The 25,567-nt window shown below is 47.8% G+C and overlaps 1 protein-coding gene across 9 annotated transcripts in view; it reads left to right on the forward strand.

Annotated features, from left to right (window-relative positions):
* Pde4b (phosphodiesterase 4B) overlaps positions 1 to 25,567 on the forward strand; it is a 541,549-nt gene that overhangs the window by 443,181 nt on the left and 72,801 nt on the right. For all 9 annotated transcript variants that reach the window (XM_087212653.1, XM_013070989.3, XM_087212650.1 and 6 more), the window contains one exon: positions 1,689 to 1,738. In XM_087212653.1, the coding sequence (XP_087068779.1) occupies positions 1,689 to 1,738 (50 nt within the window). The remainder of the gene's footprint in view (positions 1 to 1,688; positions 1,739 to 25,567) is intronic.

A 25,567-nucleotide genomic window follows, 5' to 3' on the forward strand; every position in this document is an offset into this window, starting at 1 on the left:
AATTTCTGACAAGGCGAAGTACAAGATTCATGAGAGAGCACGAAGCCACTCAGTGCTCAGAGATACAAGATCAGATGGGGAAAAGGCCTAAGAGATAAGCTAGAAAAGCGTGTTGAGGCCAGAGAGCAAAGTACTTTGCCAGACCAAAGAGCTCAGAATTTAATCTCTCGATTTTCCTGGAAAACAGCCCTCGGTTTGGGTGCAGGCCTTACCAGTTGTATAGCTAGAAGAGCTTGCCCTTTGGAGTAAGAGTCTTGGCTTTCGAAACCACGTGGGGCTGGGTGTGTTTCTCCACTTCTCTGAGCTTCACGTTCCCTGTCCTTGAATACTCTCAGTGGAGGCCAAGAGGTACCTAGCACCTAGCACCGCACCTGCTAGAGGAAACCAGTCACTAGTTGGACACTTTCCTTCTCTGTCACATGTGGCCACTTGTACCACACCTGCTACCTAGGGTCACCCAGCTGGTAAATCAGCAGCAGGGCCAGGTCCCATCCACAAACTCTGCAGCTGCAAGGTAAGGTAACAGGGATCAGAGGTGGGTGTGGAGCACTTGAAGACCTAGCACCAAACTCAGCTTCTTTCTCAAACTCATCTGTGCATGGGAATGAATGGATGAGTAAAACATGCAGATTCCCAGGCCTGAGACGGCCTCTCCAGGATGGGCAAGGGAACTTTCTAGCTCACCACAGGAGTCTGATGCTTTCCATGCTTGACAACCAGTGGCTGCAGCCCAGGCTTGCTCACTTCCAACAGCCCACTACCTCTTAGTGGGGCAGAGTCCTCAGGCTCTGCGTGGGTGGTCCCCAGCCGAGCAGCATCAGCAGCGCCTGGAAACTCATCAGGAGTGCAGACTGCTGAGCAAGCCCAGGCCTGCTGAGTCAGACACTCCAGAGGTGGGGTCCAGGAGGTCACAGTCTGCGGCCTGCGCTCATATCCATGTGTCGTGAAGCTGGAGAGCCCTGCCCTGTCCTTGGCCTGGAGCTGCTCCACCAGTGCACCTGGAGTCTGGCAGAGGAAGCTGTGCAGAACATGAGGATAGTGAAACCAGCAAAACTGGGGGAAAGGTGTGGAGAAAGAGAACGAAACTGGAAAGGGAAGGAGAAGGAGGCCCAGTGTGAGTGGAACTGGGTTTGTTCACTTGTTTCATTTGACCCTGGAGGTGGCAGGCTTGCTGCAGTAACAATGCCCAGTTCCTCCATGCAGACTTCCCTAAGTGAGAAAGCTGGATTCCTTTTTCTGGGGCTCTGTGTAACCTTTGCCAAATGACTTTGCCTCCCTGGGTCTCAGTTTTATGGATGCAAAAATGGGGGCTTGAACTGCCTGGTTTCCCAGGATTCTTTTGCCTGGGGCATTTAAGGAACTGGAGTCCAGACTGCCTTTTGGGGTGCAGACTAAGCAAGTGTCTTCTCCTTTAACACTCCTGGGCCAGCAACAGAGGAGCTGGTGAGGGACCTGGAGTAAACAGCTTCCTTCCTGGAGAGTTGGAGCATCCTGAGGCTGTGTGGAGGGAAATTCCAGGCCATCTGGATGTGACAGAAATGCAGCCATCTAGCCACACGTTACAGGCCCTCTTTCGGGAGTAGCACTATGTCACTGGATGGCTCTCGATGTCCTGGAAAGCTCCTCGGTGTTGCAGGGGTTGGGGGATGAATTGCCGAACTCAGTCCCTCTCTTCTCCTTCTCCACAGGAGGTCCCCAGCGACCAGCCAGCCTCCTGTGTCCAGAGTCAACCCGCAAGGTAGGCCATATCACTCGAGATCTACCTCCATGTTTCAGAATACTTGTGCTTCCAATTCGGGACTGGTTTTAGAACTCGCATACTGTGACCCTAGAAATACTTCTCTTGGCAGCCTTTTCAGTGGTACAGCAGAGCTGCCCTTTGCTTGGTATGAACCCAAATGAAAAGCAGTGCTTTGTCCGTCATGTGGCCATGCTTGCAGGACAGGGTGAAGGTCTGATGCTCGTCTCCCTGCAGAGCAGCAGGAGCAGAGCTGAATGGGGCTGCAGCCTGACCTCAGCTCTGGAAACCCCAGAGGCCCCAGGTGCCCATGCCAGCCTGAGAGTCCCCAGGGTAGGCTACTGGTTCCCCCTTGGAGTCTACCATAGATCCTACTTGACTCTACCTCCTTCCCAAGTGTGAATCCAAAGGTTCTTTCCAGATCACAATCATTTCTCCTGGAGGTCAGCCAACTTTGTTCTCCCAAGGTGTGTTTTTTAAAAGAACCAGCCTCTCGTCTTTCAGAACTGTGCAGCCACTTTTGACGTAGTGTTGAGCACTGCTGAAGGGAAAGGTCCCCTTCAAGAGATGCCACGGAGAAGTGTTGGACATAAATTCTTCTTTGACACGAAATGTAAACAGTTAAATGACCTTTCCTAAAGTCCAAATGGAGCTCTTTCCCTTGAACCCGGACAGCATTGTAGCAGTGAATTTCAGCAAAACAATAGGAGAAACAGTTAAGGTGAAGTCACACCAAGACCTCCTAACATCTCCCATGCCTTGCAAACTTTTCTATTCCAGCAACACTCTTCCGTCCGATTTGGACTTAGGATCCCCCATCCTGGGGTGTTGAGATCACCCGCTAGGATGATGACCTCAAGTACCACAGAAGTATTTATAAGAGCCCATCTTCTCTCTAACAGAACAAAGGCAGCAGATTCAATCGGCTCACTGCCTTCTGAAGTATTTAGGGTATATGCTTGTAAAAATATTTTTATAAGATGGACAACAAGAATAAAAGTGGAAGGACGATATTAAGTAAAGGTGAGTTTACTCTAGAGCCCTGTGGTACAAGAGAAGAAGTAATAGTATTCCATCTATGGACTTCAAAAACCTGGTGGCTGGATGTATTATTTCCTTTAGAAGTTTTATAAAAAGAGACAAAATAAGAGCGTGCTAACACGGAACTGGCATTACATACGTGGAGATCAGAGCAGCTTGTTTTGAAGCTTCTTCTTCTTACTGGTCCACCTGTGGGCCACTGTTGCCTCAGTTTTCCAAACTTACTAAAGGCGTTTGGAATATTTAGACTGTTTTCTTTCCTTGGAGTAAATACTGACAAACACCAGGAGAATCTGCAATGTTTATGGTCCCTTAAATGAGCTCAGGAGATGAAGAAGCTGAGGTGAAGATCATTTTGTGATTATTGGCACAATAACTGCAGCTTGGCAACTAGAGAGCCTTTTACTAAATTCTTTAAAACAATAGAGCAAAGAAATGACAATACCACTTAGGCAATTTGTTTTTGTCTGTCTTTGTGGCAAAGTACAAAAATCCTGGCTTTTCGTTCGGAAGAGAATGTAGTGATACCAATTATTACGTAATTATGAGTTTCAAAATCTTCTTAACGTTTAACCACAGTCAGAAAAGGAAGGAGGGGACACATCCCGTGTTTTGTTCTTATTATCAGCTTAAATAAGCCAGGCAGATTTTTCCTGTTATTTTAATATTTATCAGCATATGACAGAGAGCTGTGTTTAAATAGCACTTGAAAGAGCAACGAGAAATAAATGGTGCAGAGAAACCGGATGGAGAACCGGAGCGCTGGTTTAAAATACGGTATTTTGTGATAATTAGGTCAGGTTTTCAGTTGTCAGTCCTGAATTGAACTCATGTATTTCAATTCAAGTCTAATATGAAAAGCACAAGAAACTCATGATAATTTAAACAGGGTTAGCAACAATGTAGTGTATTAGCAAACCCTGGCTCACTTAGATAACTGCATTCTTATATAGAAAAAATTTTACAAAGCCACTTTTCCTCCTCCTCCTCCTTCTCTTCCTCTTCTTTCTCCTTCTCTCTTTCTCCTCCTCCTCCACATAAAAGAAGTTCAATCCATTGTAAAGCTACCTGTCAGAAGCCAAAGTTAAATTGGTACCTTTGCAAGTTGATCATTAACCAAAACATTCAACGGGGAAATCTCCCAACCTGAAACACCTCCTCCTCCTGTCAAACCACGACAATTCCCAGCTCTCTGGGCTCAACACAAATTCCCCTCCTTTGAACAGGCATCTTGGTCTTTTTAATTTGGCATAAGTGCTCCTTCCTGTGCTGTGTAACCATTTCACTTCGGACTGCGGTGACCCTGGCAGCACGCCTCCTCCCCGGGGGGGAAGGTTTGGAAGGCAGGGGCTCCCCCCACGTTTGCACAGTGGGAACACAGTAAATGTGGAATTGGCCAGAACCCCCAAACCCTTGGGACTTTGAGGGAAACTGCTCATAACATTTAACCTTAATAAGGTACAAATTCCCAATGATGAATGTTACCATATTGTATACCTAAAATGGACCAATAAAATTAGTGAATAAAAAAATTTAAACTTAATAATCAGCTAATATTGTTATCTCTGTGGCTATAAAAGAGATTAAATTGTTTTTTTTTAACTGTATACTAAAATCAATTGTTGCATTGAAATCAAAAGAGGTTTGAAGCCCATGTAACTGCTCGTACCTGTGTGTTCATATAGGAGCCAGAGCCTTGCAGCGCTAGGCAACCCTCTACCAATAAGATGCAGTTGCAGTACGTTTTACTTCACTTACAGGGTCCTGCCAAGTTGCCCAAGCTGCCCTCAAACTTGAGGTCCTCCTGCCTCAGGCTCCAAAATTCCTGGGATGAGATATGTGCTCCTCCATGCAGGCTTAGGTTTTAAATAAAAAGAGTTAAATATAAGAAGTTGGCATCTTGTTTTGGCCCTTAAGCAGGAAAGCCAGGGTAAAAAGTAATGGAGAATTTTAAACCTGGAAAAAAGAACCCAGTGACAGTAAATCTTCCTGGAGAATTGTAAATGCTAATGCTGTGGGGTTTGATGGGGATCTCAATTTGTATCACATTTTGCTCTTTCAAAAGCATGAATTCCAGGCTTTTTCTGATGGTGCTCAGGCTTGAAGCAGAAAGCAAGGAAAGGAGAAAGAAAGAATAAAAGAAACACCACAAGACAGGAACGTGAAGCCTATCCTCTATACATATTCAAGATGGAATCTGAAATAGCGCTCAGGATTTTGGACCCCAAAACCACTTTTAACAGAAAAGAGCATCAGCTATTTGGAAATACCCAATGTCCATGTGTGGTGTGTGAGAGTCCCCATTTTTCCACCCTGCCTATCCCTTCCTTTTGCATTTCTGCATTTCCATAGTGATTACAAGTTCATGCTTTCAGTGAACATTTTCTGAGAAGGTGAAATACCAAGTGATCTCTCCCTTTACAAAGTGACTGCTTTGCAAAAAGATGAAGGAAATGTTGCCTTTAACAGACAGCACCTCCAAGTCATGGAAAAGTGGTTTGATTTAGTACTTCATACACATGACATTTTAGCAGCCAACTTGGTATGTAAGGTGGGAATGTTCTATACTAGGATTTTTATTCCAAAATGTATCCATAAACCTACCGAGCAGGACAGTCATCAGACATTATTAAGAGTAAGCCAGACATCTATAGGTCATCAGAAGTGACAGTGAGCTATGTCCACCCAGACGGCTTTGAAAATGCCTCTGTACAGCCTGCGTCAGTCTAGGTGTCCACGGTCTCCTTGATTTACAGTGGTTTTCAACGTCAGTCGCTTGGAACACACTTCATGAGGAGACTGTGTTTGGAGAAACAGGAAGAGGTGTCCAAGATGGGTTTGCCTAACTGAGAAACAGACTTAATTAAGGTTCTTCCAGTACTCCAGGGAAACCATTCCTTCTCATATGTATCTAGGCCAGAATGGAGCAAGAAATGACCCTTCACCAGTTGATAAGACTGCAAGAAAAGACTCTCCTAGGAAGCCTGTTCCTCCATGTGGGTTCTTCCCATTGCTTGGCATGATTGTGACTGTTGCTGAGTGTTCAGGGCAATGCACCAGACAGATTCTGCTCAAGAAATGCACGTGGAGTTCGGGAGTTATCTTCGATTCTGAGCAATTCCGAAAGTCAAGACACTGGTTCAGGTCTCCTTCCAGAGCTTCCGGGCCTGGGCGCGGGTGTGGGGCTCCTGGCCACAGTAATGGCCCAGAACTGATCCATGTCACAGGAGGAAATGGAGGCAGCACAAGCAGCCCCTTCTTGGCACCTACGTTAGGCAAGAACTGTCAGGCAGGATTACAGTACTTATGGACAAACAGAAATAAAGTCAATCTTGTTACCAAAGGCTTTGACCAGGGCTGGAGAAAATTTAAAAAGAAAAAGAAAGAAAGAAAACAGAAAAAGACAAAGAAAAGCAGAAATAATAGGCTATTTTCTTCAGTGTTTTGAATGCTGTGTGACCTAAATTATTGGGATAATCAGCTTAATTACCACCTTGAGTGTCCAGACAGCTGCATACAAAGAACGATAAAAAAAGGCAACCAGGGAAAAGCCCCAGTAATTCTGAGGATAATTCCCCAAATGATTGTTTTGGAAGAATTAATTTTGTCTACAGTAGCCCTCTTGTGAAAGAAAGTGTGCCCCAGAGCATCAACACAGAGCTAGTTATATTGATTTGCAATTATTTCATATATGTCTGAATTTGGGTAATGGGGTAGTTGCAAAAATATTCCCAAGACAGCTAAAGTATGAACAGTTAAAATGTTACCCTTCAGGAAACATTGCCAAAAGTAACAACCTGCTCATGAGTGGCTGGTTTCACTAGTTCAAAATTAATTCTAAATTTAGGGTGATCATTTCTTCCTATTAAATATGACTGATGAGAACCACAGCATCTAATCGCTCAGGAGTTGCCTCAATAGTTGAGTTCATTCCGTGTGGACTCCAGTTCAGGTTTTTGCACTGCTGAGAAACACTGCACGCCCTGCCCCCTGAAAGTTGGAATCATGCATGTTAGTAAGTATTTCAGTTATGCTATTGACGTCAATGGAGTCATTAAATAGATTGCTGGCCCTCCCAGAGGCGAATCACTGCCAGGGACCTAGATACAGACATTTTTTTTTTTTTTTAAGAAAGACAACCATCAGGTTTTGCTATAGCAGTAAGCCAGAGAAAGGGAAAAGTTTATATTGTAGCAGACCTATCTTCAAACAGTTTCTTTTCTTTCTTTTGCATTTTATTTCCAGCCTTTCTTTCTCTTTGGTTTCTTTGGACTCAGGAAAATACCCAGATACTGTTGCCTGAATGTTTTGTGTCCAGAACCATCTACTGTATTTGAGACAGTGCAGGGAGGTACCTCACTTTCAAAAACGAAGCTCACCTTTGCTCTAAACAGCCCCTCTTGGTGTTTATTCAGTGGCATAAATGATCCAGGCAAATCGCTATTGTCTGCCAGGAAGGGTGTGTTTGACATATAGCTCCCTGAATAAACAGTTTCCTCCAGACACACACATGTGCGTGCACACACACACATGCAATTTGTCCTTTCAGCCACCTCTGCACGGCTCCAAGCTGCAGCCCTTCCTGTATGAATCGACTTTATGCACTACCTCTGCAGCACCAGGCACCAGGCTCCCTAGCAAAGGGTGGAGGAGGAGGCTGGGAAGAAAGAGTTGCTTCTTCCTCTGCAGTGCTCCCTCCTGCAGGAGGCTGTCCACGTGCCTGCATCCTCCCAGACCCCAGCTGGCACCTGCCTCAAGCCTGGTCATGCAGCTCCTGGGCGCATTGCGCTGGAGAGAACCCTTTGGGAAAAAAGCTACCTCTTCCTGAGTACTCTTGACAGCTCTGTTTACCTGGGCAGCTCCAGGAGTCAGAGCTAAAAATTCCACCCACACCTGGACTCTGCTATTTCCCAGGTGCAAAGTCGGAGAGCCATCTTTCTTGCAGTGTGGCTGTAGAATGCCTCCCTCTCTTCCACTCCTTTCCCTCCTCTCCCTAGAGGAACCCCTCCCCTTACTTGTTACTCGGTGTGGTTGTAAATGCCAGGCATCTGCACACCCAGTAACCTCTTTGGTTCATCCAGACCCCTGGATCCATCGCCTGCCCCACCCCCAGTTCCTTGTCCCCCCATCCCTGGCTTTGAGTGGCAGCATCACCATTGCGCCTTTAGCTCACATCACCTACCCCAGCCAATCCCTTCAGTCTCTTTTCTACTCTTTCCTCCCCCAACCCCACCTTTACCACCATGCCACCTCTCCTGGGGTTCTGTCACTTTGTACCTAAACCCCATGATGTCTGTCCTTCCACCTTGATTCATGTTCTCAGTCTTTCCCCACCCAACTCAGTCTCCTTTCTGGTTCTAGAATTATTCTTCTACACCCAGTTCTGATCATGCTATTATATTTGGCTATCCTTGGCCTTCAAGATGACTCAGACTTCTTTCCAGGTATGCCACGAGCTCTGAGCCTTCTCCTCGCCTCCTTAAGCACAGCCGTGGGCTGGGTGCCCCGACTATACTGGACTGGACTAGCGTAGGCTCTCCTGCCTTCCTGACCCTTCACATGCTGCCCCTCTCCTGGGGTTGCCCATTTCCAAAAATATCACTTGTGCATTCCACTCAGGGATTTTCTTATGTGGACACCATGAACAAGTCCTTTGCCTTCTCTGGTTTGCGGATTTTGGAGTCAGGATTAAAATGCTGTCCATCCAGGGCCTGGCATATAGTATGTGCTTAGCAAACAGCTCCCTTCATCCTTTCCCAACTGGAAAGTGTAATGTTGATCCCTCCAGACTCAGCCCATCTGCCATCTTCGGGATGTAACTCGCCCCAAATTACTCTAAATTATTGTCTGCACTTGTCATATAGTATTGCAATTATTTAGTTAATTTTTCCCTTCCAAGTCAAGAGCATCTCAAGTTCAAATATTAACCTTTTTTAACAGTCCCCGTGTACAGTATAAAACAAAATCAATAACCAGTACGTGTTCAAGGAGTGAGCACGGTCAAATGTGTGAATGCCCACACCTTAATCTAAAAGCACTGGAAAAGGTCTGAGGATCATATCTGGCTTTGTTCAGGCCTGCCTAAATGTCGTCTAGCTCAGAGCATGTGCACGGGGCTGGCATCCCTACTGGGACTGCATGTGACTGCCAAGACACTTGAAATACATCTTTATTGTCTGTCACTTCAGCAAGAAATGATGATGTTAAAAGAAATGGGAGAAAACAAACTGACTAAATATTTCTTGTTTACCACCCTGTGCCAGTGATGGCGAACCTTTGAGAGACTGAGTGCCCAAACTGCAAGGCAGGGCCCACTTATTTATCGCCAGCTGCCAACACTGCAATGAAACCTGAATAGTCAGCTGGCCATGAGACAGCTTGGAGTCGCTGCTAGAGTCTGGGATTGTGACCTCATCGCCCGGCACCGTTACTCTGTCTGAACATGCGCGTGGACCTGTGCACTGTCCTGCAAGGGGAGGGCTCCGTGTGCCTGCTGCGGCACCTGTGCCCCAGGTTCGCCACCTGTGCCTCCTGCAGCATTATTCTCTGTACAGACCGAGCCCAGGGTCTGTACAAAGTAGGCACTTAAATAGCTTATGGGGTGGAATTGAGTTAGGAATCTAGGTCAACCACTCAGACGAGTTACTTCTCTGAGACTCCATTTTTTTTTTAATCTGGAAAAGGGGCATTTAAATATGCTCTCTCTTAAATTTGTGGTCTGGATTAAATTAGAAAAGCTGTGTATAGTGGTTATAGGTGAGCCAGGCTGCCTCTTTCCAAGTCCAGCTGCACTGCTAGTGACCTTGGAGTAAATGATTTAACCTTTCTGTGTCTCAGTACCCTTCTCTCCAGTATTGGGGGGATAATGCCCATACTGCAGATATTAGTTGTGAGGATTAAGCCTATTTAGTATCAGTGCTAGTAGCCTTGTAGAGCATGCCGCCCCCAGTACCTACCACGTAGCGAGTGGTCAATGTGTAGTTGCTAAGAGCCCAGGCTTTCTGGTATCAGTAAGGAACCAAAACAGAAAGCCTGGCTTAGATCTTTCTAAAAGGCTCTCATTTACTTCCCTTCCACAGTAATACAGTCGTCACCCCTCATCTTCAGCTTTGCTTTTGATGGTTTCAGTTAGCCTCAGTTAACCCAGGTCTGAAAACCTGAGGTTGAAAATTCCAAAAAAACAATACCTAAGTTTTACATCGCCTACTCTTCTGAGTAATGTGATCAAACCTTGCACCATCTTGCTCTTTCCTGCCTGGAACGTGAATCACCACGTTGCCCAGCATACCCATGCTGTCTCCTCCATCTGCCAGTTAGCTGCTTAGACATCTTGATCATCAGATTGCCTGTTGTGTTATCATGGTACTTGTGTTTGGGTAACCTCTGTTTCACACAATAATCATATTTGATTGTTAGCAGTTGCACCTACTGTGCCAAGTTTATAGGTTAAATTTTAACATGGGTATGTATGTACAGGAAAAAGCATACTGTGTATACCCTTGTTCTGTGCTATGATTTCAGACCCTATCTGAGGTCTTGGAATGTATCCTGCACAGACTGGGGGGAACTAGTGTGTCATCTAAGCAGGAGTCTTTCTTTGAAGTTGAAGATGCTTTCCCCCTGCAACCATAAAAATCTGTCGCAGTGGAAATAGACTGAAGGCTGACAGTAGATTCCCTAAGACACACAGTGGGAAGTGAGGGGCAGGAGAGGGGATGCTGTCTACACATGGCCGTTGCTCTTGAAAGCAGAGTGCAAAGACGAATGCCAAATTATTTAGGATGCTGGGAAGCCGGACCTCAGCTGAGCGTGGGGGGTGTGCCTTTGTCAGACAGCACAATTACAGCTGCGAGGAGCGCTAGTTCTCTCTGAATCGGCCTTTGCCGCCTTCAGGGCTGGCACACACAGATGCAGGTCAGCAGGGAGCAGAGGTCGGTGTCGCGCGGCCTTCGCAGACAAGAGGATTCCAGCTGGCACAGCCTGTCGCCCAGAGCGCTGTGACTCCTTGTGCATAGACGTCAGGCCCTCTCCGGTTACTGCCCACAGGGAAAGCACCGCATACCGAGGAGGCTGGGCCGGTCCGGAGAAGGATGGATGCACAAGTCTGCTAGGAGAAAAAGGCGGAAGGAAGGGGTGATCTAAGTTCCTCTTCTGCCCCCGGCTCCTAGGGGCAGGGTGGATGCGGCTTGCTTTCGTCTGCTCAGGCCCCGGCCCGCACCTTGTGGAGTGTCCTCCAGAGCTGTTCTCGGAAGCCAGGAGCATTTCAGGGAATGGTCTTTCACACAAGAGAAGAGAAACAAAGCAGGGACTGTCCCCTTGAAATGGAAAGCAGGCAGCAGAACTGACTGGGGATTCTTTACTTCCTCCGGGCCAGAGCTGTTGACCAAGACCGAAAGTGGCCCACCGGGTTTGGCGCCGCTTCCCTCCCGCTCTTCGGCTGCGTGTGGAGTGAGCTGGTGCCGTGGCAAGGGTCCTGGCCATCTGTTCCCGGGAGGCAGCCGGGTCCGGTGCTGCAGGCTCTCCCTGTGCCCCCAGCTCCGACTTTGCAGTTCAGATGCCCAGGGTCTTGTCTGGAGCAGAGCTGGCACAGTGAATGAGAGGATCCCCAAAGCGCCGGGAGAGGACCTGGGCTTAAGCCCTGCCCATCAGGGCCCTTGTACCTGCTTTCTCCCCTCACCCTCCCAAGTTCGCTGATGGGCAGCTATTATTGTTCCTGAGTCACAAAGCTGAGCGAAGGGGGCTCAGGGAGCATCTGCAGCTGACCCCAGACTGCACTGCGAGCAGATGATGGAGCCAGAGCCAAGCCTAGACTGGCATTTCTTGGAGACCTGTGTTCTTCCTCCTGGATTCCAGGCCATGCTCACGCCTGCCTCTCGACGTTAATCTTGGGTGTTACATTTAAGAGGAAGGGGCCAGTGAGACGTCACAACAGGACAGCAAACAGAGCCAGTGGAGTGGCCGCAGCCTTCATTGACAGCACCCTCTTAGGTACTCCACCGAAGCCTTCAGTCCAGTCTTTGGAGCAGCATTCTCATCTGTGTCTGTTACACATCCGTACTTTTATTCACAGGTCACTTATTAAATGCTCACTGTGGACAGGGCGTGGTGTTGGGTGCTGAGCATGCAGTCATGAAGAATACACACCGGCCCGGAACCTGAGCAACGTGGGATGGCACTTGATGAGTCTAATGAGGAAGCCGCACCAGGCTGGGCCTGCCTCACTTTCTCACCTGTAAACATAGGGAGGATTCCAGTGTTTACTATTAAGGTGGTGGTGACACTTAAATCACTTAGAACCCTGCCTGGCACCTGTATTATTTAACATTTGCTTGAATTATTATCACCATGAATTGCTGTAGGGACTGAAGACAAGGAAGGTAAGTACACGACCTTGAACTTGAGGCTGAACACTGTTGGAAGGCTGAGATGGGTGGATGTTTGCTCTGCGGGCACCCAGCACCTCACAGGCACTTCAGCCCGAGGCCTGGGTCACTAAGACAACAGTGAGGGAAGAGGCCAGCGAGGCTGGGGAGGTCACGTGGGGCGGGACCTCTGTAGGTCCTGACAGAGGATGACACTGTATCACACATTCAGTTGCAAGCCATTAAAATATTTTGAGCAATAAACTGCATGACCTGCTTTGAATTTCGATACAGAGCTTCCCTCTGAGCCCCAAGCCTGGGTTGCTGGCCCCTCCCATGTGTCCCCCTAAACTTTCCATTCTAAGGCTCAGCTCTTGCCCCTTGCGTCTACTTCCTGAGGAAGCGGGCAGGTTCTGGTCTCCACTGCCTGAGTTGAAATCCAGCTCTATTCCTTTTTCCTCTAGGACTGTAGACAAGAGCTTTGACTTCTCAGGGCCCTGGTATTCTTACGTGTGCCATGGGGACAGTAGAACTGACCACCCTGCATGGATGGGACCAACATGAGTCAGCTGCCCAAGAAGCACTGGAACAGTGGCTGGCCCACAGAAAGCGCCCGGGAGTGGCCAGTGACTGTAGCGTATTTTAACTGCCTATCTTCGTGTCACTTTGCATCTGTGGACTCTGTGCTCCGGGTTGACACAGAGCAGGGGCTCAAGTTAAATTACCGAAGAAAGAATGAGCAAGGAAAGAGAAGGGTGTGATTCATCGCAAGCGAGAGGAGGGGCTGCTGCCCTGCTCACAGAAGGCAGCTTCCTTGGGTCAGAGTGCATCCAGTTTACCTCTGGAAAGGGGGAGCCTGGGTGGCTTTGGGGAACTTGAAACAATGTCCCTGGGACAGAAATTTGTTTCCAACACCATGATGCCAATCTGGAGTGCAATCTGCAGGCAGAAGACTGTGCTTATGAAAGAGCCTTTCATCCTTTCAGGCGACGTGACTGTATCTCCGGAAGGAAGGCAGAGGCAGGTGAGCCTGAAGCTCCACGGTGCTCCATCCGCTGCCTGCAGAAAGACAGGTTCACTGAAGAGCCAGTCATGAGGACTTCCTGTTCATCGCTGCACGGCTTGCAAGGCCTAGGGAAGTTAACTCAGGGTAGCCAGGTGCCTAAGCCCTGGAGGAGGCCTTGGTGGATCTGTAAAGTCCAAGTCTTTCAAGGATTTGGCCCGACAGCACCTTTGTTTCTTCCTGCAGCTCCGCAGGGCGCTCACCTTGGCAAACAGCCCATGCCCAGGCCTGGCTGTGCAGTGCTGTGTGTGTGTATGTATGTGTGCACATACACGTGCGTCTTTCTGAGCATTGGTTTGTTACTCTCTTACCCCAGGGGAAAATAAGGGTTGTTCCCCGTGTTCTTGGTCAACACAGTGGGCCCCTGTTCTGACTTGCTTCACCATTATTCTTTCCTTCTCTTTGCTCGTTTACCCTGTCTGCCTCTCTCCACCCACCGATCATCCCCAGGCCTTCCCCTGCAGGGCCCCTTTCTCTGGGCTTCCACCCACCCTTCCCAGCCCCCTTACCCTGGTCCCCTTTGTCTCCTCCACAGTCTGCCCTCAGGGTAGCTGCCTACAGTGAGTCAGTCCCGCTATGGTCATAGCTGCTCACTCAGTTCGTGTTGCGCTGGGTGGACATGTCCTGTGTTTTCCTGCCTTGACCCATTTTTTCCAGTTGGTATTTATTTCTTAAGCCAGGGAGTGTGACTCCTCTTGTAAATAAAACACAGACTCAGACCTGAATTGGCACCACATGGAAGTAAGGAACAAGGTGGGTAAAGATCAAGACCATGCTGGCCAGGGTCCTCTGGAGAAGCAGAACCAGTAGGAGAACACTTGTGTTAAGGATTAGGCTACAGATTGAGGGGTGGGCAAGTTTGAAATCTGGAAGACAGGAGTACACTGATGTCTTGCCGCAAGACCTGTTCTTTTCTGGATAATCTCAGGTTTTGCTCTTACAACCTTCAACTGACTAGACAAGACCCACCAAGATCACCGAGGGTCATCATCATCTTTAATTTAGGTCCCTCAGTTCCAGCGCTAACCACATCTACAGACACCTGCAAACCACCAAGCAGAGGTGTGTTAGTGATTAAACAACTGGGTGCTCAGTCTCGCCATGTTGACCCACCACCCCACCATGCTAGTCACCATGGGGAGCAACCAACCTAAACAAAAAACTTGCTTTGGAAGTCAGAGTAAACTACAGATAAGATATACACACTCCAGGAAAATAAAAACCTGCATATTCCTTCTTATTGATTGAGACTTTACTTCATTTAGGATTGTTCTGAAACTTGGCAGGGTCATGTACACCAGGATTGCAAGTTCAACTCCCACGTGTGCAACTTGGTGAGAGCTTGTCGCAAAAACAAAAATAAAAAAGACTGGGATGGAGCTCAGTGTGAAGGCCCTGCGTTCGGCCGCTAATCTCTCTCTCTCTCACACACACACACACACACACACACACAGAATTGTTTTGGAAACTAAAGGATCCTGACAGAGCCTGAAGTGTAAGCACTTGCTCCTGTACCCCTCGCTGGTGCCCCAGCCACTCAGCATTGCTGGCCGCACCAGTGCCCTCCGTCTTCTCGCACTTGGCCACGTCCGCCATTCTTCCCGCACCGCGGTCCCAGGGAGCGGGGCTGCCAGCTGATAATCGGCTTCCGGTCTACACTGACCTGGAAGTGTCTCTCTTGTTACAAAGTTTCCCCTGCAAGGCTGGGGAGGAGGTGTCAGCCTGGGGTCTCGCGCTAGCCAGGACCGGATTTGCTCTGGGACCCTGCGGAGAAGCTGTCTTGTCCTCGCCGCCAACCTCCGTTGAAGTCAGTATTATCGCCCATTTTTAAGCCAATATAACTGGGCCTCTGAGGGTTGCTGGTCAGCGGCAGAGCTGGGGCTGAACTCAGCGCTGGCCCCGTGCCTGTCCTGTCCTTGTCCTCCGTGCACAGGTGAGGAAGAGCGCTGCTCAGACACTGTCTTGCAGGCCTGAGCCCTGTGTGACGCTGCTGCTCTTCCAGTCGTCCCTGTTTCCTCCGACCACGCCCGTGCGTTCCCGAGCTCTGTTGACCCTGTATTTTTTCCAGATTCTAGAGCTCGAGGGAATGTAGACAAACATCTTTCAACTCTTGTCTCCTCTCGGTGGGATCACTGAGCCAACTGGGAGGTGACCATGTCTTCTTCTCTTGCAGGAGCGAGTCCCTTCCCTGGGAGCCTGTGGGCTTGGGCTGGGCCAGCCAGGCAGGGAAAGAGGCGGGCCAGATGCTGCTCCCCGGTCAGAAGCCCTCCGGCCCCACAAAACAGGAGAGAGTTGGATTGCAGATCTGTAGTGAAACTGGGGTGTGTCTTACGTGGCCTCCCAGAGGCAGCTGTCCAATTCTATGCGCTCTCTGGAAAGTCCCATTTTGAATAATTTGCTTTGTTCAACTTCCTTACCTCTGATGAAACTGTGTGACTTCAATGCAAGAACACTGGGCTGGAACTCCAGAAACCTACAGTTTAGTACCAGTACCAACCAGGTGTGCGACCTGAGGTAAATCCTTCCACCCACCCAGACTTCGTCATCTTTATTTTGAGTTATCTGAGCCGTAGAGTGAAGAATCCAATCTTCCAGAGCCCTCAAACTTCTAAAATGAACCCTGGCCCAGAGATAGTGGTAGGTGGCTGTCGGGAAGGAGAATTCTTTGTCAGGGAAGAAGCAGCCACAAGAACAGGGCATCGGGAGTCTCCAGGGCTCCCTGGTGTGGCTCCAAACCTTAGTCTTCTCCCCTGCTCCTAGACACTGGGCTGCAGGACTGTTCAGAACACAGTGCGTCTTTAGTGTTTTCCCAGCACTCTCAGCCCTGTAGCTGGCACAATTCAAGGGCAAACATTCAGTGAAATGAAAAGGACAGGGTGCCTCGCAGAAGCGCAGTAACACTTTCCCAGGCAGGTTTGGAGCCAGACTGCCTCCGTTTAGATCCTAGTTCTACTACTCCTTAGGCTAATTATTTCCCAATCCTTCTCCACGCTTCAAGATTTCCTCATTTCCTTTTTTTCATCATTAAACCTGTCCTCTTAGAGTTGCTCTGAGAATTAAATGAGTTATTTCATGTAAGACACTTAAAATAGTGCTGTGCCCAGTACAGTCATGACATCTCGGTCCATTCTGATTGCTGCAGTTGTGTGTCTGACAGCCCCCCTGGGCCAGGAGTCTGGGAAAGCTGAATGAGGGTCTTGTTCATTGCACTTAATAAATGTTTCTTGGATCCAATTATCAACAAATATTTGCAGTGCTCCCACTATATGCAAAGCCCTTTGCCAGATCCGTGGTAAAAATCCAAACTTCTCACAACTTAGGAAAATTGACCACGTCTTGGAGCTTACGTAAGTGTAAACAGAAACAATTTCTCTTCATCCCACTCCTTGATTCCCTTGCCTGCCTGCCTTCCTTCTCCTTCCTTTCCTCCCTCCTTTCCTTCCTTCCTTCCTTCCTCCCTTGTAACCCTTGTTTAGAAAAGAATGGAGAGAGAAATGCTCCATGTATGTACTTACTAATTAATCGAGTAAGCTATCTTGGAGGAGATAGGATTAGCAGTATGCTGACAGCAAGATTAGGGTCTCTCTTAGAGGAGAAACCTCTTCTAGAACTCTGAGTTCAGACAAAAGCATATTGCCTGTGTTTAACAGGTTTCCTGTGTCAGAGGCAGAGAGAAAGGGAGTCATTCTCATCACTGTCTTGCTCACTAATCCAGTCACTGACACCATGAATCAGGCCGGGTGCGGGGAAGGGGGCACAGGGCTGAGTAAGGGCAGCTTCTGCCCTGGAGGAAGTCACACACTAGTTGGGCACACCACGTAAATCAATATATGAAACAGTGTGATAAGAATTTGTCAGAAGCGTGAATAAGCCTCTCTGGCAGCAGAGAAAAAGGCAGGTGCAATGGACCCTCAGGTTATGACCAGCCTGACATACAAACAATGTGAGTTAAGACCAGAATTTTAGTTTTAGCTTATGAACAAAGTCTTCAGTTATAAACTGACTGCTTGTGCTTCCAGATGGCCTCAGATACAGACAGCCCTTAAAGAGCTCTGGAAGGAACTTGACAGCGTCCTCTCCTGAATGGGGTTCACTGAGAAATCCCGGGCCAGTATCTCTCTAAAGGACACTGAGATCCGCCTGTGCACAGGAGAGAGACTCTGAAGGCTGTGTAGGGGAGCCTGAGCTTCTGTTGACCAACTTGAGTTGCAACCAGCCCTTGGAATGGATTGAGTTCATAAGTCAAGGGCCCACTGTAATTAGAAGCAGGATCCTATCTTAGGTACAAATAACACTCTACTGAACTGTACTTAGGAAATCCATAAATTAGGTTTTATTAAATTTTAAATATTAGTATTTCCCGTGCCTGGATCAATCTTTACACCACAGAGCTTTTGAGTCCTTTTAGATTGAGTCAGTTGTTACTGAGCACCCACTATGAGCAAGCAAGTGGGCTAGGAGAAAGTAGGTTAATGCAGATGAGGGTCACTATGACCAGGAGAATGAAGCATTTCAACTTGAGCTCTGCCTTAAGGGACAGGCAAGCTTTCACGAGACAAAGTGGGAAGTGGTGTTTCAGAAAGCAAAGTGAAGACAAAGGTCCAGAAGGCAGAAGAGTGTGGGTTGTTTTTGGCATAAAAGTCATCCTTAGACCTCTGCAAAGAAAGGAGAGGGTGGCAGGATGTGTCAGGGATTGGACAGCAAGGCTGCGTGGGGAGAGGAACCAGAGGGCTTTGTATACCCAGCTCCCGGGCTGTGACCTTATGTGCAGGGAGGAGTCACTGGTATTTGCTCAGCCCAAAGTGCTGGGTCTCGGGTTGGGTAACATCACACTGGGGACAGTGATGGCAAACAGTCCCAGACTTGGAGTCAGAAGGAACGGGAGAGGTGAGTGAATCACAGGCCATCCGGTAGTTTCTGTGATCTTTTTGAGCTTTGGGCGACTCTCTCTAAAAACAACTGTGACAGTTTCCACTGGTTGTTACTCTATGGTAGCATTGGACTAAGCCATTTCATTGTAACATTTAAGTCTCAACACAACTTGAGAATCCTTAAAGAGTTCAGTATAAATTTATCCATCCCACCCAGCAGTTCACTGTCAAATAGCTACAAAGGGAACTGAAGACATATATAGGCACAAAGTGTTCAACACAATATTATGATCGAAATTATTTATAATAGCCAAAAACTTACCACCTAACTGTCCATCCACCGGTGAATGGCTAGACAGAAGGTCACACCTGTACAGTAAATCACTATTTGGCAGCAAGACACAAACTAGAGGAGCGTCCTATATATGATGGGAGGAATTTCAAAAATATGATGCCAAGTGAAAACAGCCAGATACAGGATGCCACATATTGTGTGATTCTACATATAGGAAATATCCTCAAAGGCAAAGCTATAAAGACATATACGGTTTGCTTATTGTTTGGGGTGGAAGCAGAGGGTAGGAAATACTAAAGATACATGGGAGATAATAATAGGCTGATACATTAGCTACAGGATGGAAGTGGCCTGGATGCCACCCACGGATGAACGGATAAGAAAGTGTACTCCATGTGTACACCGCAGTGAACTTCTCAGACATAAAGAAGGTTACATTTGGGTCATTTGTAGAAGATGGATGGATCTTGAGACTAGTACTGAGTGAAATAAGTCATGGTTTCTTTCATCTGAGAGACTTAAAATATAAATAAAGAGTAAAATAAGAGAAAGTAGGAGACAGAGAGGTAGACTCGAGATGGGAAGGGGTTCTGGAGAAGGAGGGGGAGCAGAGGGAGGGGAAATGCTCGAGGTGCAGTGTGTGTATGTACTGACTCCCCACAATGGTCAAGTATAGACTGATGAAGAAGAGAAAGATCACAGTGATAAAAGTATTTCTAAACTGACTCACAGTGCGGGTTGTACAATGAGGTAAATCTGCTAGAAGTCAGGGAGTTGTACACCTGAAGAGGTAACGTGGATGGTGTGCAGCATACGCCTCCCTGTGACTATCTCAAAGCAGGCGGCAGCTCTCGGAGGAGGCCCTGTTCCACTCTCCCAGGACGGAGGAGACTGGCTTTCCCAAAGCCTTGACAAAGTAGCGGCGCTAGGACCTAAGGCTCTTTCTGGGTGCTCCCGGCACCCGCCCTTGGCTGCTGCACCCTATCCTGCAAAGGGGCCGTGGGGTCAAATCGAGCATGGCGTGCATGTTGGTCACTCTCACCCAGGACATTCCTGTGGGTAGCTCCCACAAAGCTGAGTGGGACTCGGGCAGCAGAGGGCCAGACGGAGTGGAGGGGTAGGAGAGTTTGGGGTCCCGGGAGCCCCAGGAACCTGGCCGTACCCCATCTGGAGAAAGAACAGAAGCGATGCTCTTACTCTACTACCCAGGGAGGCAAAGCAGAGCCTCCATTCCCAGCACATGGCTGACACAGTCCCATCACCAGCAGCTTTGTCATTCAGGATGTAAAACCAAACCCAACATCCCAACCCAGCCGGAAGGTTAAGTAAATACGTGCTAAATAAACAAATGTGTTCCCCACCTCGGCCCACGGGGCTCTGTGGAAGACACCACGTGCTTCGGGGTGCTGAGATCTGCTGCTGCGTTTTTCTCCCTGTGTAAACCTGGGGGAACAGCTTGCTCTGGGTTGTGAGCTGAAACTTTGAGGAACTGGAACTTTTCATGTGTTTTGTTTATCTTTTCCCATCCTGAGCCCCGCCACCTGTGAGCGCTGTGAATCGCAGGTGAGGGAGGGCTGCTGCCACTTTGTCTTTTACTTGAAAATGCTGCTAACACTCAGTGTTGTCCACAGCGTTGGCCGAGGCAGGACAAGGTGACTTACAGGGGTTTTCCTGCGTTGCATTTTGAGACGGATATTTTGTAGCACTGATGTGTCCCTCACATTGTGAAACTTTATTATTAGTAAATCCACATTTCCCAAAGCAAACAAGATGGCATGGCCAGCAGCACTGTTTGCTCTGCATACATGTGAGATGGCTTCGTCATCTCACATCAAGGCGCTGGTCCTTCCCATTGCATTGGTGGAAAAAGAAAATGTAAGCATTCCCAGTCGGCCTATTTTGGCCACAGACGCATGGGGCAATTTGTGGTCACCGAGTCAGGACTCCTTGTTCCAGAGGGCTTGGTAGCAAGTGAATAGGGCAGTGAGGCTCTGCGGGGAGGACAGTATTGAATCTGCAAGTGCCCGTGTGGTGGTGAGCATCATGAATATCCCTTGGTTTTATGACATTCAGCCTTTGAGTCACTGTCCCCAAAGAGCCAGGAAAAGCTAGTGTGTGTTGCCATGGTAATTAAGTGTTCGAGCCTAAAGAGGCTCAGAGAAATCTTAAATGCAGCAAAACTGACACTGCCGACCGACTCCAAGTGGCCGTGAGAACTCGCAGGTCGTAACTACTGCAGGTGCCCTTCTCGGGATGTGTGTGACAGGACCCGGCCGGGAGGGTTCACACGAGACTGAGTCTGCAGAGCGTGCCAGTGCATGCCAGTGAGGATGATATATAATCCCGACACACTCACCTTTAAATGATAGTAAAAGTGATAAGCACTGGTTTTTGACTTTGAGAGATGCCCACACCCCGGGCAGGCCTGACATCATGAGAAGGGACAAAAAGGAGGGAGGCGGTGAGATTCAGCGTGAGACAGCTCTGCCTAGACACCAGGCTGCCTGCTGCTAGGACTGTAGGCTCCGTGAGGGCTGAGCCACTAGAAGCTGCAGAGTGTGATGTGGGGCCTGTACCTTCATGGTACATGCCCAGCAAACTCAGTCTGTGCCCACCTCTTTGGGAATCCGGAGTGACCGCAGCTGCACACTGGGGTCGAGCAGCGGCCGGAAGGCGGCGAGGACGGAGCTTCCCTGCCCACCCTGGCCCAAATCCCAGCCTGTCACTCAGCTGGTCTGCGATTTGAGCAAATAGCTTGTCTTTTCCTGAACTTCTCAAATGATCAAATAAGGATAGTACTGCTTCCTACCTGTTGGGTTTGTTACAAGGATTAAGTGAGTGAATACTTGTACATTTCTTAGACTAGGGCCAGGCACATAGCACATTCTCTGTAAACACATATTCGTTAAGTAAAAATAAGCAAAATACCGGTTTACATGGCAATGCGTGAGGGCTGATATTCCAAAAGGTCTAGCATATCCTGTCCCAAAGATGGTGAATAAGTGTTAAAAATTGTATCTTTGTCTCCATTCCCTGAATCAGGGCCTGGTCTGTGAGAAATGTGGATCACATACTGCACGTTTTCCAAGAATCTTGCGGGCCAGACACTTGAGAAAGGGCTTTGTCAAGGACCGGGAACTCAGGTTGCACCTGGCTCAGGAATAAAGCAGGAGCAAGGGAGAGCACACAGTGGAGGCATAGAACCTGTGAACACTGGGGGAAGGAAGGATTGGTCACAGTCACAAGCTTCCACAGCCAAAGGACTTGGCCCCAGGTTCTGGAAGAATCATTTGTTAGATTCCAGCTTTTTAAGTGGGTTTGGCCAAAGCTCTGCTTTAGTTTTGTGGCTTCAGCTGCTCAGATTCACAGTTTGATGGCTGCCTGACACTTCGATTTGCTTGCTCATTTATTGAGAAAGTGTTTTTGTGGATCCCAGATATTTTGTTAAGTCATGGTTAATAAAATAGGAATGGAACTCATGTGTTTTTAAGCCAAGAGGGAGAGAGAGAGGACAAAGAAGGGAATAAATAAATTTGGTAGGGGCTTTGAAGGATGGTATCTTAGTCACTTTCTTTGTCACTGGGGTCAAATATCTGACACCCACAACTTAGAGGAGGAAAGGTTTATTTTGGCTTACAGCTTTTAGAGGGTTCAGTCCATGGTTGGCTTGTTCCAAAGGAGGAAGGCATGGTGGAAGGGTCGGGCTGAGGACAGCTGCTCAGGGCATGGTGCCCAGGAAGCAGAAAGCAAAGGGAAGAGCTGGGGAGGGAGATGTGCCCTTCCAGGACCCACCTCCTAACAGGGCCTACACCATGCAGCTGGACAGACTCATCAGTGGCTGAGTCTACTCGTGATTATAGTATGCCGTGATCCAATCAATTTCCGAACGCCCTGCCTCTGAGTGCGGAGAGGTTGGGGGATCATTCTGCATCTAAACCCTAATATCTAGTAAGAAGTTACAGCAGATGAAAACAACAGGAGGTGGAGAAGAATTATTTAGGTAGGAAAATGGGAAAAGGTCTCTCCAAGGAGGTGCATTTTCACGGAAGCCAGAAAGTCAAGAAGGAAGGGGGAAAGTTGGGGAGCTGTTGGAGGCAGAGAATAGCAATGTGCAAAGGCTTTGACATGGTATATTTAAGAAAGAAAGCTGCAGTGGAATATGCTGGGAGTGAGGGATAGAAAGTGGAGCTGAGGGCAGGGACCAGGTCATGCCGGGTCCTAACGGCTACGTAAGCAGTTTGGATTCTATTAAAAATCAAGGAGCCACTAAATTTTTTTTTGATGGAGAGGTGGAATGTTACCCATTTTGTTAATGCACTTTCATACTTTAGTATATACATTAAATTGGACTGGGGACTCAAAGAGGAAGTGAGAGAAATACTGAAGCAGTGTGACTTCCGGATAGTGTACTTCATTTGAGATGCAAAATCAGAAACATAAAGTGAAAGAACACCAAATGCAGCTGGGTTTGCTACCGCATCCAGTCCTCACTTTGGTGGCCTGACTTCACTGATGCTCAGTCTGGAGGAGGGATGATTTCCAGTGGCTGCAGGGATAATGGAGTGGCCTAGCATCCCTGACTAGCACCCTTGCTATGAGTGGGCTTCCACCCTGGTGTGACCCTGATTCCCAGCTCAGAGGGGACTCAGAAGGTGTACAGGGTGAGCTGCAGCAGCCCATCCGGGCAATATTAGAAATGGGCTGAGTTTGAGCTGTAGGCCTAAGAGGCCCACTCGGAAGTTCTGCCCCAACTGACCACACAGCTGGCCGCACTTCTGTATTGAGAGTTCCTCCCCTACCCACAAATTCACCATTGCCCATCCCTACTGCCGTGGTCTCATGAATGAAGAAGGACTGCACAGTCTGCACCTGACAGCTGAAGCTTTAGACCAACAGCACGTAGTGATAGCCAGCACTAGTTGAGCACTTATTTTGTATGCAGATCTGGGTTAAGGGTTTATAGTCTCCACATTGCAAATATGAAAGCCTGAATGTTCAGGAGATTGAATAATTTTTCTAAGACTGCCAAACTAACAAGTAGAGAAGTCAGGATAGAAACCAATTTAACTACAGAATCTAGGGTTTTGTTTTTGGCTGTACTGGGAATTGAACCCAGTGCCTTCACACTTGAGCAACATCCCCAGACCTTTTTTAATTTTAATTTTTTTTTAATTTTGAGATAGTTTTCACTAAGTTACTAAGTTGCCCAGGCTGGACTAGAACTGAGGATCCTCCTCTTCGGCTCCCGGAGTGCTGGGAGAATGCAGGCTCCTAGAATATTCTAATAGAGAATCAGCCATGGTTATCAGAAGATCACACTGCTGAGCTCATGCCACCATTCTATAAATTTTACTCAGAAAACACATGGATCTCCTCTCTCTTTATATATTGAGGCTCTCTATATATTCAGCTCTCCGTATTCTCAAAATGAGACACCAATTCATTAGGGAGATAAGAGAATTAATTAATGGACTGCTTTGTATCTTCTGCTTTTGAGAACAACCAGTTTCAAGTGAAAAATTATATGGTTTGTTAGTTGTTTTGCAAGCTTAGTGACCTGCATCCGTAGAATTTCCCCTTAAGTCCAATGTGCTGGAACAAGTGACCAAGCCTAAGAGCTCCATGGCCCTAAGGACTGGCAATGACCTGATCTTGTCCCACTGTATAATTATGAATGGGGTTTGATCTTTATAAAGAATTCCAGATGATTACGGACTGTAAGAAAATTTTAGTGTCAAAATCTGGGCATCTTAACTGTCTAGGCTATTTGTGGATCCACAGGTGATAATCTTTTCATGAGGACCTACTTTTAGGTGAGGTGCCAGGTTTGGGTAACTGAAGAATGTGTAGATTTGCATGGATCCCTACATGCTGTCCGCATATAACCAGAGCCCAGGGTGCTCAGTAGCAGTGTAGAGGAGAGTTGAGCTTCTGTATTCAGGCCTGGGAACCAGCATGATTAATCAAAGCCCCAAGTGACTCTTGTATAAGGTCTTAGAAACCTGAGTAAATGTCCTTTAGTTGTTTGATTCCCCTCCTTTCCATCTTAAGGCGAGAATAATTAAATGAACTCCTAAGGCTTAGCTATCCCCATCATAATAATAAAAACCAATAGCTGGTTGGGTGCTTACCATGTGCCCACTGGTGCTTTATGTTCGTATTTCCTGAATAGCAATTCTTAGGCAGAGACAGCCAGTCCAAGTTGGGAGGTAAAGAAGCAGAGGTGGAGGGAGCCCAAGATCACACATAGTTACTGAGATGCAAAATGAAGATGCAGAATGATTCTACAAAAGGCCACGTCATCAGATAATAGACAGATAATCATGGCTCGAAATCACAGCTTCACTGCTTGCCTGTTAGAATGGTGATGTCAGCAACACGGGCTTGGCATGGCTGTTGTGAGAATGAGGGAACAGCACCGAGTGCGCTCCTGCCAGGCAGCAGAGGCTGGTGAGAGGCTGGCTGTGATGATGAAAGGGGGTGAGCTACAGAGTTAAACCAGGATCCCATCATTCTGATCACCATTAAACGCCAGAACTCAAATACAGTTCTGTATGAAATGCACTCTCCTCATTGTGCCAGTTAGACAGTCAGCTCTACTTCTTCTGTTTGTCAGATGTGATCAGTGCTTCATCCTCCCTCAAGCACTCTTAATTCTATGTAATTTGAAAAGTGACATCCATATTTCTATTGCCTTTCTGTCCTTGCTAAGCAACTTTGAATGAAGTCAAGCTATTTTCCCGGTGGCTTTAAGTACTGATGTTTGCAAAGGGCTGGAGCTCCCGGGGGGTGAAGTGAAAAACAAACCCAGCGAGTGTCGTGGCCGGGGCCAGTGGCCCAGCCCTGCCATAATAACCTGTTTGGGGATGACACGGCATTTGGCTTACTGGTTCCAGTTGTGACACAGGGTGATTCAGGTTTTCTCCTGTACACACTGGAGCCTCACAAAATGACCTTTTTTGAGGTCCTTGAGGTCAGGCAAGCAAGCGGGGAGGAGCAGTGGGTGCTCTGAGCAAAGCAGTTTTGTTTTGACACCACTTGTTTGTACAAATGACCCCCTCCTCACGCGCTGCATTTTCTGTGGGGCTCCTGGCAGTGACTCAGGTGTGACGGAAATGTAGGGCAGATTCTGAAATCCCCTGGAAAAGCACCTCCTGGCACGTGGGAGAAAGCTATTTCTTGCCATCCACATCTTTC

Source organism: Heterocephalus glaber, unplaced genomic scaffold (assembly GCF_053883595.1).
Source record: "Heterocephalus glaber isolate CG9 unplaced genomic scaffold, H.glaber_assembly_v1.0 deba00001442, whole genome shotgun sequence".
Classification (NCBI taxonomy): Eukaryota; Metazoa; Chordata; class Mammalia; order Rodentia; family Bathyergidae; genus Heterocephalus; species Heterocephalus glaber.